Raw genomic sequence first — 19209 nt, forward strand, 5'->3', positions numbered from 1 at the left:
GGTTGTGGGCTGGCCAGGTTTCACAGTCAGGAAGTGCAACTTTCATGTAGGCTACCCAATACTCTATGAGGCTACCCAAGAGGCTACCACTTAAACCTTGATCATCAGACAAAAGCTTCCATTTGAAACAGCTTTCTGTCAACACCATGATTGGCAAATTAGTTCTGCTTCTTCTTACAACAGTAGGTAAGTACAACTGCTATTGTACCAGAATAAGCTATTCTACTCGACGGTAGATAATATATTATTGTATACTCCATTGCATTGACTGCAAATTAGCCTATCAAACCTAGATGAAAAACTATCTTATTCTTTTATTTGTGTTTTTGCTTTACCTGAAAATTCAATTTTTTTCTTTTTCACTTTCTATCTTTGAACTGGTCATTCTTTTAGTTTTTTCTTTCCTATTATTCAGCCATGAGTGACGTTCCACAGAAGATCCTTTTGAGAATCGTCGGAGTCACTGAAACCATCACTTTACGATGCCCACAAAATACAGGAACAGTGCGTTACTGGTATAAGCAAAGTCCTGGACGTATGCTGCAACAGGTTTCTGCCTCCGCTTATTTACATGGACAGTTTAACAACTCACGCTTCATTGTGAACATAGGCTACGCTGACTTCAGTCTAACCATCACAAATATCAGAAAAGAGGATGAAGCAACATACTTCTGTGCAGTAGGAACGTCATTTAGTATGGCATTTAAAGAAGGCACATATTTGGTTGTAAAAGGTACAGTATTCCACATGTATTATATCTTATTCTGATATCTTTACCACTTATGTGCATTAGCAAAACACAAAAACCTATAAACTGTAGTTTGATTGTATATGTCGGACTATAGCATCTCACCACATTACCAGACTGACATTTCATCATCTTTTGATATGAAAATACTGAAATAAACATCTATTTTCCAAAGGTCACCTGGCCATGAGACAGCAGCATGCAACACTGTTACAATACACACAGAAGAATACAAACATCACACAAGCGAAGCATTCTATTAGATTCTATTGTATTATATTCTATTCACAGAGCAAGTGCAAGTGGGGGCCATTCACCAGACTTCAGTCGCTCTTGGAGACCCAGCAACCCTTCAGTGCAGTTTTCTGTCTGAGAGTAGAGATGATGGTGACCAGTGTTCTGCAGGATCCAAGGTGTTCTGGTTCCGATCGAACGAGTCTCCTCACATGGTTTCATCTAACTGGTTCAGGAGTGGAGGATGTGCTGGTTCAGGTCCACAGAGATGTGTTTACAGTCTCTACAAGGACAGTGTCGTCTCCTCTGATGCTGGGATGTACTACTGTGCTGTGGCTGCATGTGGAGAGATTCTCTTTGGCAAAAGAGCTCAACTGGAGATAAGTAGGATAATTATTTCTATTTAACAGAACAAAAATAAGAAAATATGTAGAAGTGATCAAATAACTTTATGACATTTTCCTCTACCTTGAATGCACTCATATTGTATTTTATCACCACCATTTGCAAGAGTATGAAGCAGACAAAGGTCACACATGTGTACACAAGTTCTGAGATCATCAAAAGTTTCTTCCAGAAACAGACTGATAGTGGTTTTCCACAATACTGACATTGCCATTTTATTTGTAATTTGTATGGTAAAATGTTACTTTGTTAACTTTTGAATGATTGTGATTTTGGAAACATTGTGAAAGTCAGAAATTGAATTCATATATTACAATCTATATGATTGCATATATTCATATTGTATAGTAGATGTAAAAGGATATATTTTCAGTCATAAACTGTTTTTACTCAATTTTTTGTCTCTGATTCCAGGTCAGAAGTTGGATCCACTTGTCATTGTAGTGGTTGTACAGGGCTTACTGTTGGTGTGCTCTGTGATCATGCTCGTCGTTCTTATTTGCACTAGGAGAAAAGGTAAATGTGGTTATTATTATTATATTATATTATTATATGCATTAGCATCATTATGTGTTTCTTACTTTCTCATAGCTGTTGCAGTATGTTCATTATATTATTAAAAGGAAAGTGCTGGTGTGTGTGTGTGTGTGTGTGTGTGTGTGTGTGTGTGTGTGTGTGTGTGTGTGTGTGTGTGTGTGTGTGTGTGTGTGCGTGTGCGCGTGTGCGCGTGCGTGTGTGTGTGTGCGTGCGTGTGTGTTTAAATCAAGAAATACCGCTTTATGCCAGCTTGAAGTGAAACATCACACAATTTAAATTCAACCAGGTCCTTTGCACGGGGACCCAATAATATGTTCTATTGTTCAGGACTTGATATGACACAATATTCTTATAATAATATTGCAACACATTTTTTGGTCCAGACAATGTTGAGCAACATTCCTTATAAAGGCAATATGTTTTACTTGATGCTAATTCCATGCTTTTTACTGTAGGCACTCTGGATATTTCATCTCATCAAATGATGGCTGGACATGACCAGACAGCTGCCAATCAATCAGATGATCAGGTAATTATCATTCAAGCAACGTACCAAATGAAGTAACTGGTACTGTAAGTGTTTAATATAATTTAATGGATATCACGTAATTTATGGACCAAACATGAATATTCACTCTACCACCAAGCTGTCAAAAACATTGTCTCTCTCTATATTTCATTCTACCTCCACATTATTTGATTTATTGGTATCACTGTCTAACTGTCTAATCTAATGGCTCCATATGGGTGGATGCAGTTTTAAAAAAAGAATATGATGATATCTAAATATTAGATTATCATATTGAATCTATAATTAAGGTTTAGATTAGATTAGATTAATGTAATGGGGGGTCAGATCAACATATCCCTGGGTGACAGCAGACTGCTGGGCGAGCGCTGGTACTTTGGAATGGGGGGTCAGATCAACATATGGAATGAATGATGTACTGGCCATATGTGGAGCGTGTGTGTACAGGGTTTGAGGAGGACAGATCAACATATGGAAAGTCAGAACAGGTCAGCTCCATGTATGGAGATCTAAGGGTGGCAGCGGGGGCAGTGTCTTGAGTGTACAGGGTTTGATGAGGGCACACACGCACGCACGCATGCACGCGCGCACGCACATGTACACACACACACACACACACACACACACACACACACACACACACACACACACACACACACACACACACACACACACACACACACACACACACACACACACACAATGGTCTCATTTATCAAGACACCATAACTGTTTCCAGGACAGTTAGGATGGTTAAATTCTGGGTGTGTACAAATTTGACCAATAAAACATTCCCTGTTCCTCTACTGTATACTGTATGTGTCAGACCACAGGTCCAGACTCCACCTATCAGAGCCTCCAACCAGGCACTAGGAAGGATACATATGATGTCATGATACCATCTACAGCACAATCTCAAAAGTATGACCTCATAATCAAGAGTGTATTGATTGGTTGTTGTGTTGGCTGTGTGATGCTCATACTGTGATATTACTGGTTGTGTTCTCGTCACCATTCAGGAAGAGGCAGCAGCGTGGACGTCGTTAGAGGGATGAGCTTCACCTGGTTGGCTGCTTCCACATGTGCTCCTGGTTTTTTTTATTTATCATTTATGTTCTTTATTTTCCATTTCACAGAGAGTGTGTGCAGATCTTATGCCTGCATTTAGGCCATGTGCTAGACATCAAGGCGAGAATCAAGCAGAGGATAATTCTTTTTTGCCAGAGCTTTAAATCAGTGCATTTTCCATTCACTAGCACTTCCGTACATACAAGGTTACAAGGTGATCTTTATTGTTGTCTTGTGTACACGAAAGAGTAAAAGTAGCTGCTTTTCAGAGTAGTAGTATTGTACACATTGTATAGGCTATGTACACATATTGTATTCTTAACTCTTTTTTATTTAATAAACAGTTCTATTTTGACTGACGTTTTGTGGAATTTTGGAAGTTAATGGGCCAATAAAAAAATTATATAATTGAATATAAGGAATTGGCTCCTACACACTTTGTAAACTTGTTGGCATGAGAAAACATACGTTTACATTGCCAAAGCAGAAAGAACAATACAACAATACAGCAATACAATCAAAACAAAAAATATGTACTTTGAAGGTCAGAATCTTCAATAGATCAACTTCTATGTACCAAGATCACTCGATACAGGTAGGAATATACACAATGATTAGTCTTTAGGGTGGTTGTGTTCCATTTGATATCCTTCTCCTATCACAGCAACTCACAAATCTTGCTGTGTTTGCACATTGTTGTACTTCACCCAGCATATATGGGAGTTTTTTGCCATTGGTCATGTTTTCAAAATCTCTGTGTGTGGTTGTAATCTGTGGGAAGTATGTGTCTCTGATGTCTTGGTACAATGGACAGATGGTTAGGAAGTGTAGCTCGGTTTCCACTTCATTTTGTGTGCAGTGGGTGCATAGTCTGTCTTCTCTCGGGATACAGGTCTGCCTATGACGGCCTTTCTCGATTGCGAGACTGTGCTCACTGAGTCTGTACCTAGTTAAGATTTTTCTTTGTTTTGGGTCGGTCACGGTGCTCAGGTATTATGTGTATGTTGCTGCATGTAGCTTTTCTTGCATGCAAAGCACTGAAATTATTGAAAAGACAAAAGACCACACATACTAACATAGGGACCTCAGCATATTATGCTGTTGTGTCTTATACCTATAAATGAAAAATGCAATGCCGAATTGTACTAACTATAGGAACAAAATACTTTTGGAACAGAATAGGCTTACTCCATGGGTAAGGTTTCAGTCCCATCCGACCGACACTGACCTCCATAATGAAATCATTGAAACACAATATAAAATAAATACACATACTGTACACAATTATGTGAAACATGTCTTGGCCTAAGAAATTAGGAACCGACCAGCAGTTTGTGAGATTTCCAGACAGACAAACACATTACACATAAACAGATAACACAGGGGCGGAAACATATACAGTAATCTTCTCTTCCCCATTACCAAGAGCTTAGGGGTCACTTAAGCTCTTGGGCATCTGGTCCAAGGCCCTCGGTTTGGTAATGCACCCCTACACACATAGAGTGGCCTTTTCATAATTTACATATTATTCTTGTTTCATACATACAGTAGAGTAGGCCTACATGATGTTTAGCTACTATTGACTAGGCCTATCCTATCGAGGTCTCTTACAGTAGGCCTATGCCACATTTTGTTTATTTTCCTCAATTGCCCTGTATTTTATGTATTATTCAATCAATGCTTTATTTCATACCCAGGGAGATCCATATCACAGAAAAGTAAAATACAGTACAAAATACAGTACAAAAAAATTACAAAATAGTTTTTCAATGTCTAGCATGCAGACAAGTCTGCCAGTGCTTCCACAATTTGGAAGATAATCTATACAAACTGCAGTAATGATGACATTTTCTGACTCAGTTGCTCTACACTGTACATTTTTAATCAAGTTTCTTCAAAACTTCAGGGCAAGTTGGAACCCGACACTTACAAACTAGCACTGGAGCTTCTTGGAGCTCCATAGCAGCAGACCTCATCATACTATCATTATATGCGACCTTGAGTTATCTCATGCTCTCTTGCTTATACACCACAAATGAGCAGTATACAAGGATGTGCAATATGCCTTAAAAAGTGTGATTTTCACAGGTACAGAACACATGCTGAACTTGCGACAGTGTATTTGCTTGAGCATATAGCTTTCTACGTTGTCTAAAAATGTCCCTGTCATCAGAGAGGTCATCTGAAATAATATGTCCCAGGTACACATACTCATTACACACACTGAGAATATTACTAGCAAGATAGAAGTCTGTGTGTATTCTTTTTTCCTTCCTTGGTGCATACATTCACATACGAAAGGGCACGGGAAGCGTACCTTGTATGTACCTCCCACACGCATGTGTTTAACTGATCACAGCTGATGTGAATCAGATGATTGGGACTCAGCTCAGCTGTGGCACTGCATGGGGTTAAAAACAAGGAAATGCTGCCTCAGTACAGAGAAGACTTGAAACAGACAGCACACAAATGGTGTGGCTAAAGTTGGTTGGTTATGTGGATGGCTAAGGAAAGGAAGGCCAAAGGAACGGTCAAATGCCAACTAACCATGGAACTATTGATGCCACACACACACACACACACACACACACACACACACACACACACAACATAGCACCTAGCTGGAAAGGGGGACAAGGTATTTTATTGATTCGCTTGCACTGTTATTGGTATTATTGTTGAATATATGCAGAATGTTGTTCATGTATTGTGTAATGTACTTTACTGATGTATGTGTAGCCGGCTGTAAATGAGCCTTTGGGGCCACCGTCGCAGCAGCCTCACACACTGCGTCAATCGTCATCACGTATTTAAATGCCCAGCCGGCAACCAAATGTCAGCTTGTTTTGGTGGTGTCAGCTGTGGGTTTTGCGACCCAGGTTGTTTGTTCTTTTCTCTTCCCTGACCGGGTGAGTGACATGATGCATTAATTGTGTGCGTATGTGTATATAGATGTGTGTGTATATAGCATTTTAATTATTTTTGTTACTACCCAGGTTTTCGGTCACTGTTGACGAGTCCATGTACTTACAAGAAGGATAACATGGCAGAACACAGACACTTGAAGGTACATATACATGTAAACAATTTGGTGCTCTGACTGGATGCTGTGTTTTGTGATATTATACTAAATGGGTGTTTGTCTCCATTTCCCTAGATATAGCCACTGCTGTTTTGTTTTAGTTTGTTTTGTTTTGGTTAGTTTAAGTTTATTTTGAGCCATTTCGTTTGTTTTCTGTTGAGCTGTTTCCTTTTGTTAATTTGTTGCCCCCCCCCCCCCCCCCCCCCCATGGTGGCGAGTATTTCATATGGACGCCGAAGAGAACCGATTGACGATTTAGCTGACTGGCCGTAGGGGTTGCTACCACTGGGATCTCACGTTAGCCCACGATTAAAGGGATTGTGACATTTAAAACACATTTTTGTAGATATTTTGTGTTCTTTGGCTTTTCTTGACATCAATTTCACCAAAAAAAACCCAAATTTGAACATTCAGTGTATTCTCCGCTGTCTGGACTTTTGTGAATAATTATGCAAATATGACTCGTGGCTTGGACGGCGGAGGCCTACGTAATGTAACGCTAAACCCCGCCCCCTCTCCTCTGCTCCCTGTCTACCAATTCTACTACCCGCCCCCCTCCTCCTCATCCCCGCCCCTCTCCTCTCCTCCACCTGCTCTCCTCTCTTCTTCCTCATTCTGTCCGCGACTTTGTTTCAGTATAATAATAATAATAATGGCTTCTAGAGAAAAAGCAATCTGCTCCGTTGTCGGCTGTGTCAATCAACACAAGTCCTTGCACTTTCCACCAACTGGCCTAGATGAAGATTCACGCTCTAGGTGGATGCATTTTATTTTTGACGGTAACGTTCCAACCAAGTTGTCAAAGAAGGGACTCTTGGTGTGCGCACATCATTTCACCCCAGAAAGTTTTTCAAATCTCGGACAAGTTCAGAGTGGATTTGCAACCAAACTTTTTATGAACCCAGGAGCAATACCAAGCATTCGTGTCCCAATCCCAACTATAAGTATTTATACTGCAATGATTTGTGTTAAATTGTTGTGCAGTACTATTTGAGTGGACTCACAATAAAAAATCAATCGCCTGCAGCACTCCGAAATGCTTCATGGTAGCCTACTTTTAATTTATAGTAAATCACTGCCACTACCCGCATTAGCTGTGTGTTTGACTATTATTAATCTTTGATTCGTGGCGTGCACCAGCTGTTGTAGATTGCATGTGCTCATTATTGTTCTTGTAATGCGATACAGTGGAATAGCAACGCGCAGCCAACGCTCGTGTGATATAATCCACGTTAAAAGTATGGCGAATAATGATAGGCTATAGTCATTGAGTAGGCTATGATATCGATGACGATGACATTACACAAGTTTATGTCGACGTGGTCGTGGGGTGAGATATTGCAGGAGTTTCATAGGCGCGTTCGGAAATAGCGCACTAAGCCCACTGTGCAATGCAAACTAATAGGCGAGTGCGCTCCGGTGCGGTATTTCCGAACGTGCCTTATTTGTTTACCAACTGTTGCTCGTACGATGACGTTGAATAGAGAATACATGTTACAAAGGGAGTCTACCAACGCGCCTCAAGCCTAAAACGGCTGATCCGGTGCTTCACAGGTGCAGGGACATCAAAGTTGCAAAAGGAGAGGAGACTGGAGCAACACGGACATTTTGAGCCTTTTACGTTTCGACCTTGCGGACGGTCTTCATCAGAGTGGACTCTGATGAAGACCGCAAGGTCGAAACGTTAGTCGTTTTGTATACTCAGCACCTTAATAAAAGGCTCTAAATGTCCGTGTTGCTCCAGTCTCCTCTCCTTTTGCAGCAGAGAATACATGTTGTTGTCCATCCCCTCAGTACATACATGCAGTGATAGTCTTATTATAAATAACATTTTATATAAACTATAAACAAATAGTTATAAAAGGAGAAGAAGTTGCGTGCGTTGGCACTGGCAGCGTTGCTATGGCTGAGATGCTGTGAACTTGTAAAGGAAAAAAAAAAGAACAGTCCCTTTCTCTGAGGGGGGCGGAGAGGTATGGAGGGCTTGAGGGGTGGGGGGGGGGCGGAGCTGGGTAGTGATTGACAGGAAAGGGGGAATTACCGACATCTACAGGCTAAAATAATGTATTTTTCTATGCCTTCTCAGGATGCATATTACATACACACAAAAACTCCTGGCAAGAAATACTGGAGTGTTCAAAAAAATTTCAAACTTTTTAGACACGTTTGAAGGACCATGGCCAAGACTTTTAATGTTGTTAAAATTATGTTAAAAATAATGTCATAATACCTTTAAGGTTTGGCTGTGCACCTCTTTTCACGGTGTCGCTCCTGTTGTTTCCATGTATGCTGTGTGCTGTGCTTTGCTGTGCGTGTGATTAGTATTTTAGCTTCTTAGTCGTTTTATTGGTTAGTGTGTTTTTCTAGCTGGTTAGCTCACCCTTATTAGCCTTTTAACTATTTTGCCTATTGGCCCCACTGGCTCCAAATGTAACCTCGCCTCCCCCTTTTATCAATAGTGTTGCACCTGCTTTTAAGAGATTGTTCGCCTTATATATATATACATGATATTAAACGTTTTGTATTCGCCGTATATATATATATGATAATAGATGTTTTTGTATTCATAATCTTAAATGATTAATACATTTCCGTTTTGTGGAACAAAGTCTCAAGTCATTATAACAAACTTGCATTTTGTGGGGAACCCAGTTTACTGGTCTAGATAATTCCTTGAACTATCAAGGTGGCGTAGTCATACAAAAGTAAATCCTTTGGTACACTTGGTTACATATGGAAAAAGTATGTGCCTGAGATTTGAACAGTTTATGGATTATATTGTAGTGATTTATGACCATTGATACATTGTATTTTGTTTCTGTCCCAGTTCTACGTTGATCTATGAATAAAGCAACTTCATCAGTTCAGACTTTATCCTTAAAAGGCCAGCTGGGTCCGCTACATGTTGTATTCTAAATATGGACGTCACGTCACGTTTTACTGATGTCTGTAAATGAATTACTCCAGTATGAAAGAGGCCTGTCCGTGTGTTTGCTAATACAAAAACAGCTTAATTGATATAAGCATCAAAGCAATATTTTAAGTACTTTTATTAGCAAGTGCATTCCATAGCGCTGGACCACACATGGACATCATAAACCTGCGACGGGAACAGTTCCTGTAATGTTTCTATTACTGTGAGTGATATGGTCAGCTTCTGATGTCTTTCTTTCTTTCTTTCTAGATGTAGATGGAGATGACCGTAGATGCTGCTGGAACACTGAACCTGGTCTCCTGTGTGAACTACCCCATCATGGCTGCTAAGATGTTCATGTGGACATTATGAGTGTTTGTATAGAGAGAAGCATGGCTGAAGAGCTTTGCATATCAGTCGTTTCTTGCTGCTGCCAAAGTCAAATTGTGATATCTGTAGTGTTTAGTTCATGGCCGCTTATGAGATGTAGATATAAGTACACCTGACTGGTGGAATAGCCTTGTGATACATACTGGGTGTGCTCTTTGGTCGTTCACAAAACAAACTCACTAAAAGCTACACAAAAATCACACAAATCAAGGGATGTCCGACAGTCAGTGTTGGATATTGTCCAACTCCTAATTGCCGATATCAACAGATACCGATATATATATATATATATATATATATATATTATATGCAGGCTTTTTCCAGTGGTGGAAACATAACTCAAACTTTTTACTTAAATAAAAGTAGGCAATACTGCAATATAGAAGAAATACTCCGTTACAATTCAACATGTACTCGAGTAAAGGTACAAAGGTTTTGGTATAAAATGTACTTAAAATACCAAAAGTAATTATTAATAATTACTCATTATGCAAAATGTCTCATCTAAAATGATCTAATCTCTCACAAGCTCACATGTGTCGTATTGTGAGCTTGTAGATATTTTTAATGTAAAAGAATAAATAAAGTAAAATTAAGGGTTAGGGTTATTCATTTTTAATGCCTTTATCGGCCGATAATATCGGACATCCCTAACAAAAACATATATCAAACGTGTCAATACATTTCAAAGAATGCCACAAGTGGCACTAAAACTTAACCAATAAATAAAGAAACATCCACATGTTCCATAAATTAAATGCCACAAAGGTTTGCCGAAAAAATGAAGAAATTACAAAAATAAGTTTCTTAAACATCTTCTGCCGTATGTCCATAGAACTTCAGCTCTGTTGCAGCAAGCCAGTACAATGTGTCATTGTCTAGGTCACCTAAGCCACGATCACCATTCGGTGGCCGGTATTTGGGGCAAATGGTCATTACGTGTTCCACAGTCTGTAGTGGATCCTCGCATTCACAGTAGGCACTGTCGGAGATGTCCCACTTCTGCTTTGAGGGTTGTCCACTCCTTGCAGGGGAGGTGCTGGCAAAGAACATATTTAGGGTCCTCGATGTATTCCACTGGTCCCTCTGTCTTGCCTTCACCCAGGATGCCTTGGAGGTGTCAGCTGGTGTTGTGTGGAGCAGTTCCTGGGCCTGTGTGGCAAAGGGGCACAGTGACTTGAGGCACGTGTGCTGTGGCAAAGGTCGCCGTGACTTGGTGTGTGTGTGTTGTGGCAAAGGGCACCGTGACTTGAGGCACGTGTGCTGTGGTGTCTCTGACGACCTTGTGGAGGAGATGGCTGGGATTCACTCAGCTGTGCCTTCCCGGTGAGGGCCAGCGTGGCTGCTTCTCGTCTGACCTCTGTTGGAGTGATTCCAGCGAGAACAGGCAGGCAGTTTGTTTGGGGTGGCCCATCCGGTGTTGAGGGCAGCATCCAGCTTCTTGACATGAGAGCTACGGCTCCAGACTGGGACACAGTACTCGGGTCGTCTGCATAGCCATACTTCATTGATGTTGTTGCAGGGAGGTCATGGATGTAGCTGTTAGTGTTGAACAGCAGTTACTGGTGTGGAACCAAAAAGCTTCACAAACATGCCAAAAAATTCTAGTTTTGAACCTTTTTAATCTAGTTTATTTTCAAATAAATTTGTTTTTACTGTTTTGTGAAGCAACTTTGGGTACCTTAAATTGTATGTATTATAAAAAAACAGACACACAGCAATTGTCGCCACACAGACATCACAAATTCCTATTGGCAGCAGCAACAAGTGAGTGATGTGCAAAGCTATTCATAGACTATAACCATAATGTCTTCATTCCAGATGCTGCGAGGCTCAACCGGAGCCCCTACAGGTGGACATCTGCAGTTCTCGCTGTCCATGGATGAATCTGCATGGGGGGCTCTGAAGGCGGCTCAAAGTAAGAAACCACTTAGACTTTTCTATTACTGTGAGTGGTATGGTCGGCTTCTGTTTTAAATGTTCTCTATACATTTTGTGTATGATGTGAAAGGACACAATGTACGTATATCTGGCTCTTGGTCACTTAAATTAATCTTTCGTTCTTTCTTTCTTAGGGTGGATGGGTCGTGGTAGACGTCGTGGAAGGACAGAGATCCGTTCCAAAGCTTCCCTCCCGGGCGTTTCCTCTGAGGACTTCTGATGAGCTGTGAGTTGGAATATTTCTTGTTGGGATGGATATCTGTTGTACTGTTATGGTACGAAGTATAGCATGGCAGTATGATTCCTCCTAGTGGCACTGGTTGAATGTCTGTCAGCTCTCCAAGCGAATCAAAGTCTTAATGACACTTTTTTTTTAACCACTTCAACCCCAGCATCTCTATTCTGGGGGGAGCGTTCAGCCAAATTAGCAGATCTACAAGCTCACACCGCATTGCAACGTGTTGTGAGCTTGTAGATCTGCTATGTTTGGCAAATCAATTTGTATAGAGTGAAATCGGAGGATATACCAAATGCTCTCTTTAAAGGTCTGTTTTATCAAATCTTTAGAGGGTTTAAGTGGTTCTGAATATGCAGCTCAAAAAAAGCTAATTTAGTCCTTATTTCTTTCTTAGGACGGAGATCTGTGTAGATGCCGGAGGACTTCGGACCTGGGCCTGCCCGGTGAGGAACCGCACAGTAAGAACCGCTCTAGGCCTTTCACGATTATGAGGTTTCTTTTTACTGGACAATTATTGTCGCTCAAATAAATTGCAATTAAATATTTAATGGCCCGGATGGTTAGCTCAACTGTCTGGGCACCTAATAATAATTTTATATATTATTATATATTTTTTATAATAACTTTATTGTCCCGAAGGATATTTGTCTTCACAATCTGTTCAACAGTTCAACACCCACATTAAAACAACACAGAGCACATAACACCAAGACAGTACAAAACATGAGGTCCCCACAAGCTGTGTACAGAACCATCCTATCGGCGGGGCAGTTTGTTTAATGCCGCGATGGCTGAGGGGACAAAACTCCTACTAAAACGGACCTTTTTCCATGGCAAGGTTCTGTATCTTTGTCCAGATGGCATGAGGTTAAAGAAACGATACAGAGGGTGGTCAGTGTCATTTGATATCGAGAGTGCTAGTCGTGTGATGGCGTTATTGTTCATATCAGAAAGTGTGTGTGTAGGAAGTCCGATGATTTTGGAAGCAATACGGGTGATACTGAAAAGTTTGTTCCTGTTAGGCATGGACAGTATGGTGTAGAAACATGCAGAACAGTACAACAGAACAGGTTGAATAATGCTTTTGTACAGTAATAGCAGAAGATGAGGAGCAACAGATAATGATCTTAGTTTTCGGACCTATGCTGCCAAGCCAGCCGGACGGCGTGCTGCGGGTTCGACTCCCGACGGCCTTTGCCGCGTGTCACTCCCCATCTCTTCCCCCTTTCCTGTCTATATACTGTTCACTATCAGTAAAGGCATAAAAAGCCCCAAAACCAACATGAGGGCTACGGCTCCAGACTGGGGCACAGTACTCAGCGGTGGGGAACACCAGAGCCTCGGTGCCGGCTGGACGCCGTATCGGTGCGGCACAGGCGGTGGTCTTTCTCTTGACGCTGTCGGGTGTTGTTTAAAGGACAGTGTTCTGTCCAGCTTCACCGCAAGATACCCTATGACCCTAATTGATCACGTGTGAACAACACATAGTAATGCATCAAATTCATAAACAATTGTCATCAAGAATAAGAAGTATAGACTATCCAGACTATTGGCAACAACAAGGGAGTGATGTGCGAAGCTCTTTTCTATGAAGCCATTCATAGACTATAACGGCCATGTCTTTCTTCCAGATGTACTGCAGGTCTCTCCAGGAATCTGCATTCCTCTGAAGACGACTCAAAGTAAGACCCTGTTAGGCCTGTCAAAAAGAACCCTAACTGAAACGTTTATTACTGTAAGTGATATGTTTAGCTTCTGTTTAAATGTTCTCTATAAATAAAAGTTTTATGTATATATGTTGTGACAGGATAGAATATATATCTGGCTCTTGGTCACTCTAATCAATCTTTCTTTGTTAGGATGAAGATCGCGGTAGACGTCGCTGGAACGCGGCTGCTGGACAGGGAGTGCACACACACACACATACTCACACACACACACACACACACAGAAAGGCTAATTTGGTGTGTTTTTTTTTCTTTGTTAGAATGGAGATATCGATAGGCGATCTGATGTTCCCTGGACAAAAGCTCCCCCCCCCCCCCCCCCCCGGGGGCTTCCTCAGAGGACTCTGATGAGCTGTGAGTAGGAATAGTTCTTGCTTGTTTCTGAGGATGGATAACTGCTTTTGTACTGTTATGGTATGAAGAATGGCATCATTTACAGTAATCCAAATGTTTTAAATATTTTAGGATAAATCTAAATGACTCTGCACAATAGTTTGAGAGTCAATATCTCATATCATGAGCGTGCCTCTTGGTCTTTGTAACAACTTTAATACAAATTACAAAAGATGTTGAGGACTGTACATGTGTTGATGCCTCCTAGTGGCACTCTGGTTGAATGTCTGTCAGCTTTCCAAGCTAATCAAAGTCTTTGACACTTTTGTTAACCACTTCAACCCCAGCATCCCTATTCCGTTCAGCAAAAATAGCAGATCTACAAGCTCACACTGCAACGTGTTGTGAGCTTGTAGAGCTAATGGTTTCTTTCTCTCTCAGGATGGAGATCATAGACACAGCTGGAGGCTGGAGCCTCTAGAGATGGAGATCTGCAGGTCTGTCCATGGATGGGAGGACGGAGATCTGGGTAGACGCTGGAGGACTTCGGACCTGGGTCTTCTCAGTGAGGAACTCAACGGTACGAACCGCTTTAGGGCTTTTTTAGGCTTCGTAAAAAGCCAATAATCGTCCGTTGCCGATAATTGGTCGATCCCTATTCTTAAACGTTACTGTAAGTGCATGTGTATGTTGTGACAGGACACGCACACACACACACACACACACACACACACACACACACACAGCAAAGCTAATTTGGGGTGTGTGTCTTTCGTTCTTTGTTAGAATGGAGATCTCAGCCGATGCCCGAGATCCGAAGCTTTCCCCGGGTGTTTCCGCTGATGACTTCTGGGTCACTGGGAGGCTCGGACGGAGCTAGAAGGTTCGGTAGACGTCACTGGAACCTGTTTAGGCCTGTCAGAATTTAAGGTTTTATAATGGCTGATTTAATTGTCGCTCAAATAAATTACAAGTAACAATTTAATTGTGTCATACTAACATTCTAAATAAAACTTTGGCTTTTGTAGGCTTTGTAAACAAAAAGATGCACATGGCATAATTCAATAACTTTATACACTAAAAAAAGAAGTAAATTACAAAGTGACCCATTTAGAGCTTGTAGATCGGTTGCTTGCATTATTTCTTTAAAATGTTTGACAATATATGAACATTTTCAACATGGAGACGATTATCACTCTAAAAAAGTATCTCAAATACTTGGCGATTAGGTAATTGTGACAGGCCTAAATCCTTCTAGTTGTGTTTTTTTATATCATGTTCTGTAATCCGTTAGGGTTGACTATAGACTTTTTTTTTTAGGAACAAGATCATCATGCCGGTGAAGAGCACGTTTCTAGCCGATGGAGCAACTATTTCTGATCACCTTTGGAGTTGCATCACAGCAAGGTAACTATACAACACACGCGCACACACACTATGATCATGACATGACATCAGCTTGTGACTGCAACTTGTTCCTGTTCGCAGATGACTCGGCACTGCTAGTCTCGGACAGGAACAAACTGCAGGTTGAAAAGGCCCTCGGCTCTGAACTCTGTAGAATCTGCACCGCTGATAACAAACTATCTTTACACCTGGGAAAAACTGAATCCATTCTCTTTGGATCTAATAGTAATCTCAGCAAGGCAAATGGCTTCTTGGTTAGAGTTGGTGACAATGTTATCACACGTAAAGATGAAATTACCTACCTAGGTTCCATCCTGGAGGCTAATCTTTCCGGTAATAAAATGGCCACCAACGTAATCAAAAAAGTCAACCAAAGAACAAGATTCCTTTACAGGATCTCCTCACTGGTCAACAAAAACACCTTGAAGACCTTAACAGGAGCCCTCGTACAAGGTTTCTTTGACTATGCATGCACCTCCTGGTACCACAGCACCTCAAAGGCCCTTAAAACTAGGCTCCAGACCTCCCAAAACAAACTGGTCAGGCTCCTACTTGGCCTCACCCCCTGAACCTACCTCACTCCTGCCCACTTTGACAGGCTGGAATGGCTTAGGGTCGACGACAGAGTACAGCATCTTGCAATGGGTCTGGTCCACAAGATTCGATACACCACCAAGATACCCATGTACCTGTCTAGATACTTCCTTTATGTTAACGAAGTCCACACCCACAACACCAGAGGGAGTGCAACGAACGATGTACAACCCAGATTTGGCACAAACAAGGGACTAAATTATTTTCACTCCTATGCCACCAAAATGTGGAACGCCCTACCAACATGTGAATCCCTTGACTCCCTTTTTCCCCTCACTGTATACGTTTATTTTCCCTTTTTACCTCCTTTATGATGAATTCCTGTTCTGTTCTTTGACTATATAGAAGTGTCTTATTTGTACGTCTCTAAATGTTTTGATGAATTGAACATGGTGGACCCTCTTGTAAACAAGTGTAATGCTTAATTGGGTCGTCCACTTACAGTTAAACTCAATACAAAGACTGTTGTGCTTGACATGTACTGTAATTCTGCAAACTGTTAATAAATATTTCAATCAATATTGTTTTATGAACAAAGTAGTAATGATCATTTCTTTCTTTTCTTTAGGACGTTGCTGGTCTCCTGTGTGGCTCCATCTGGAGGTCACCAGGGTTCTGAGTCACTCAGATCCTGACTGGTAGTGGTGATATGTAGATGTGATCAATCAGGGCTCTAAACAATAAAATAATAAACTAATATAAATAACTAGATAATAATATAAATAAATGGATAAAACGAACGATAAAAAAATAGATTATAGTAAAATAAAAGTAAATTAAAATAGTAAAATAAAAGTAAATTAAAATTAGTAATACATAAAATAAAATTAGTAATAGCATAGTAATGGATAAAATAAATATAATTGGTAATATAGACAATAATACATAAAATAAATTAAATTATCAATATAGTAATGCATAAAATTAGTAATAACAGTAATACATAAAATAAATAAATGCATAAAAAATAAAATTAGTAATAACAGTAATACATAAAACAAATACAATTTGTAATGCATGAAGTAAAATTAGTAATAACATAGTAATACATCAAATAAATACAATTAGTAATAACATAGTAATTTATAAAATACAATTAATACATAAAATAAATTCAATTACGTTGTGTTATAGAATGACTTAAAAAAACAAACAAATATCAATCACATCTACATATCACAACCAGGCTATATAGCCAGCAGGCAGGTGGACTGTAGACTCACTACAGCTGTCACAATGTGGTATACTTTGTTTTGACCCAACTGGCCTCCAAGGAGAGGCGAGCATGGAGCCGGACATCTGATGATACACGAGAGAAGACGCCATAGTCAATTTTTTTTTAAATATGTTTCATGTTGATTGTAATTTATGCATGATGCCATATATCTGTAAATATTCATTATTTTCTTGTTAATAAATTATTGCATTTATACCCGGGTGTCCGTTATGTGTCCATTACCCTTAGATCGCGCCGCCGGATTTATTTATTTCCCAAATGGTCTAAAAATGAGTTATTTAGCGTACTTTTACCAATGAATTAGCCTATACACAGACAACGACTGATTGGCCTATTTTGGACGATATGGGTCTTTTCTTGAGTCAGTGTGTTTAGTCTCACTATAGTCTGTGTAGATTACCCGGCGGTGTTGCTGCCCCTCCCGGGAGTCGCGGCTCATGGCTCTTCACAGACGGCACAGAGCCAGCAGTCACTCCGCTGAACGTGTCAGTGTTGCTGCAGTGGTGTGAACTGTGAACCGTGCGGGCACTGGTGGTGGTGCTGAGTTCTGACAGCCGAGTCACAGCTTCTTCTTCTGAATTACTTTATCTTTGCCTTGGAAAATACATTTTGCGTTTTGCTGTTTCCCAAAACAAACCAGCGCGTGTTACTGTTTGCTACAAAGCGACTGGAAGCGGATGAGGTTTACAGACATACCAATGGTAGCCAATCTGCTGATTAGGCCAGTTGCTGTATAGCCTACCTACCCGATCACCAGGGAGCAGCAACACCACACACACACACACACACACACACACTACACACACAATAGCCTTCTATATAATGCTGCGCACATATATTATATATATTTAAAAAAATACCCAGCATAATTTTTGGGAAGGCTAAGCCTTCCCTAGCCTTACACACCCGCCGCCTATGGGCACTGTACTGTAGGCATATAATACCTGGCTAGGTGAAAACAAAAGAAACCTGATTAGCATTTGAGTACTTTTAACACCTCTGAACAGCCGGCGGAGAGGTTCAAATTTTCGGAATTTTGCGACAGTCACAGGGTCAATAATTCCCAGAAAATCTGTAATGTTAATATAAAATGTCCACGGAAATCTTCATGGGGGCTAAAAGGGGCTATTTAATTCTTCATGGGGGCTACAGCCCCATAGCCCCCACAAACTCGACGTCGTTGCAGCACAGCACAGCACAACACAACACAACACAACACAGATCATGCCATAAGGAAGAGATCTCTGCACTTCGAAAATCTAATTATTAAAGTCAACATTTTAATCAAATTAGTCATTTTAAATCAAACCATTTAAATGGAATAAAAGAAAAAATGCCGATCCTTGAGCTTGTATAGATCAGCTCCTTTTCAATTAGGCATTTTAAACCTTTAACATGCTGAATCATTAGTTGTCCACAATTTAGTAGTAGTCAGGTCTAAATGGGTTAATAGAATGTATTCGTAGAACAAGCAACAATTCAGTTATTTTTTACAACTTTTCTTTTGCTTTGTTTCTCTGTTTAGCCTAGAGATTCATGCATGTCCTTTTTGTAATTGATAATTTTTTTACTAGGTAGATTTTGTATAGAAAGGCCTAAACATGCAGGGACTGGGGTCGCAAATTAGCCTCGGCTATTAATCCCATATACAAATGCATTCATGTTTTCACAACTTGATACATTCTTTTTTTATTGTCCCTGACAAATTGACACAAAAACAGGTAAGAAAGACAGACATGTAATAATCAACAATATTATAGAATCAGTCTGTGTAATATCAGTGTAGCAGTCATGTTATAACCTCTTAAAACTATAGTTGGCCCTG

General features: G+C 40.4%; 2 protein-coding genes across 3 annotated transcripts; both read left to right on the top strand.

The window, feature by feature from the left end:
• The first annotated feature begins 664 nt into the window (after window positions 1-664).
• Window positions 665-3848, top strand: LOC308324022 (uncharacterized protein). The gene is made up of 6 exons (XM_080775916.1): window positions 665-733; window positions 1040-1366; window positions 1802-1903; window positions 2380-2453; window positions 3280-3374; window positions 3473-3848. Exons 1-6 carry the CDS (start codon window positions 697-699, stop codon window positions 3498-3500), a joined length of 663 nt encoding a protein of 220 aa, XP_080632042.1. The 5' UTR covers window positions 665-696; the 3' UTR covers window positions 3501-3848.
• Window positions 3849-10887: 7039 nt separating this feature from the next.
• On the top strand, window positions 10888-17192 carry LOC308323845 (uncharacterized protein). 2 transcript variants are annotated; one of them, XR_013964850.1, is made up of 8 exons: window positions 10888-11825; window positions 11983-12074; window positions 12481-12544; window positions 13946-14167; window positions 14588-14726; window positions 14933-15029; window positions 15467-15553; window positions 16716-17192. XR_013964850.1 is itself a non-coding variant. In XM_080775699.1 (7 exons), exons 1-7 carry the CDS (start codon window positions 11714-11716, stop codon window positions 16780-16782), a joined length of 657 nt encoding a protein of 218 aa, XP_080631825.1. In that variant the 5' UTR covers window positions 10954-11713; the 3' UTR covers window positions 16783-17192. The 2 variants fall into 2 exon arrangements, 1 of the variants encoding a protein (XP_080631825.1); XM_080775699.1 differs by lacking the exon at window positions 13946-14167 and having other exon boundaries at window positions 10954-11825; window positions 11984-12074.
• The last annotated feature ends 2017 nt before the right edge of the window (window positions 17193-19209 follow it).

This window comes from Protomyctophum bolini (assembly GCF_963924005.1).
Source record: "Protomyctophum bolini genome assembly, chromosome: 11".
In the NCBI taxonomy this organism is placed as follows: Eukaryota; Metazoa; Chordata; class Actinopteri; order Myctophiformes; family Myctophidae; genus Protomyctophum; species Protomyctophum bolini.

Excerpts from the sequence above, each read along its gene's own strand:
- LOC308323845 (XM_080775699.1), top strand. The coding sequence starts at position 11,714 with ATGTCTTCATTCCAGATGCTGCGAGGCTCAACCGGAGCCCCTACAGGT. Across the intron at positions 12,075-12,480 it reads CTGAGGACTTCTGATGAGCT|GACGGAGATCTGTGTAGATG; the intron begins GTGAGTTGGAAT and ends TTTCTTTCTTAG. Across the intron at positions 14,727-14,932 it reads TCTCAGTGAGGAACTCAACG|AATGGAGATCTCAGCCGATG; the intron begins GTACGAACCGCT and ends GTTCTTTGTTAG.
- LOC308324022 (XM_080775916.1), top strand. The coding sequence starts at position 697 with ATGGCATTTAAAGAAGGCACATATTTGGTTGTAAAAG. Across the intron at positions 2,454-3,279 it reads CCAATCAATCAGATGATCAG|ACCACAGGTCCAGACTCCAC; the intron begins GTAATTATCATT and ends TGTATGTGTCAG. Across the intron at positions 3,375-3,472 it reads TCTACAGCACAATCTCAAAA|GAAGAGGCAGCAGCGTGGAC; the intron begins GTATGACCTCAT and ends GTCACCATTCAG.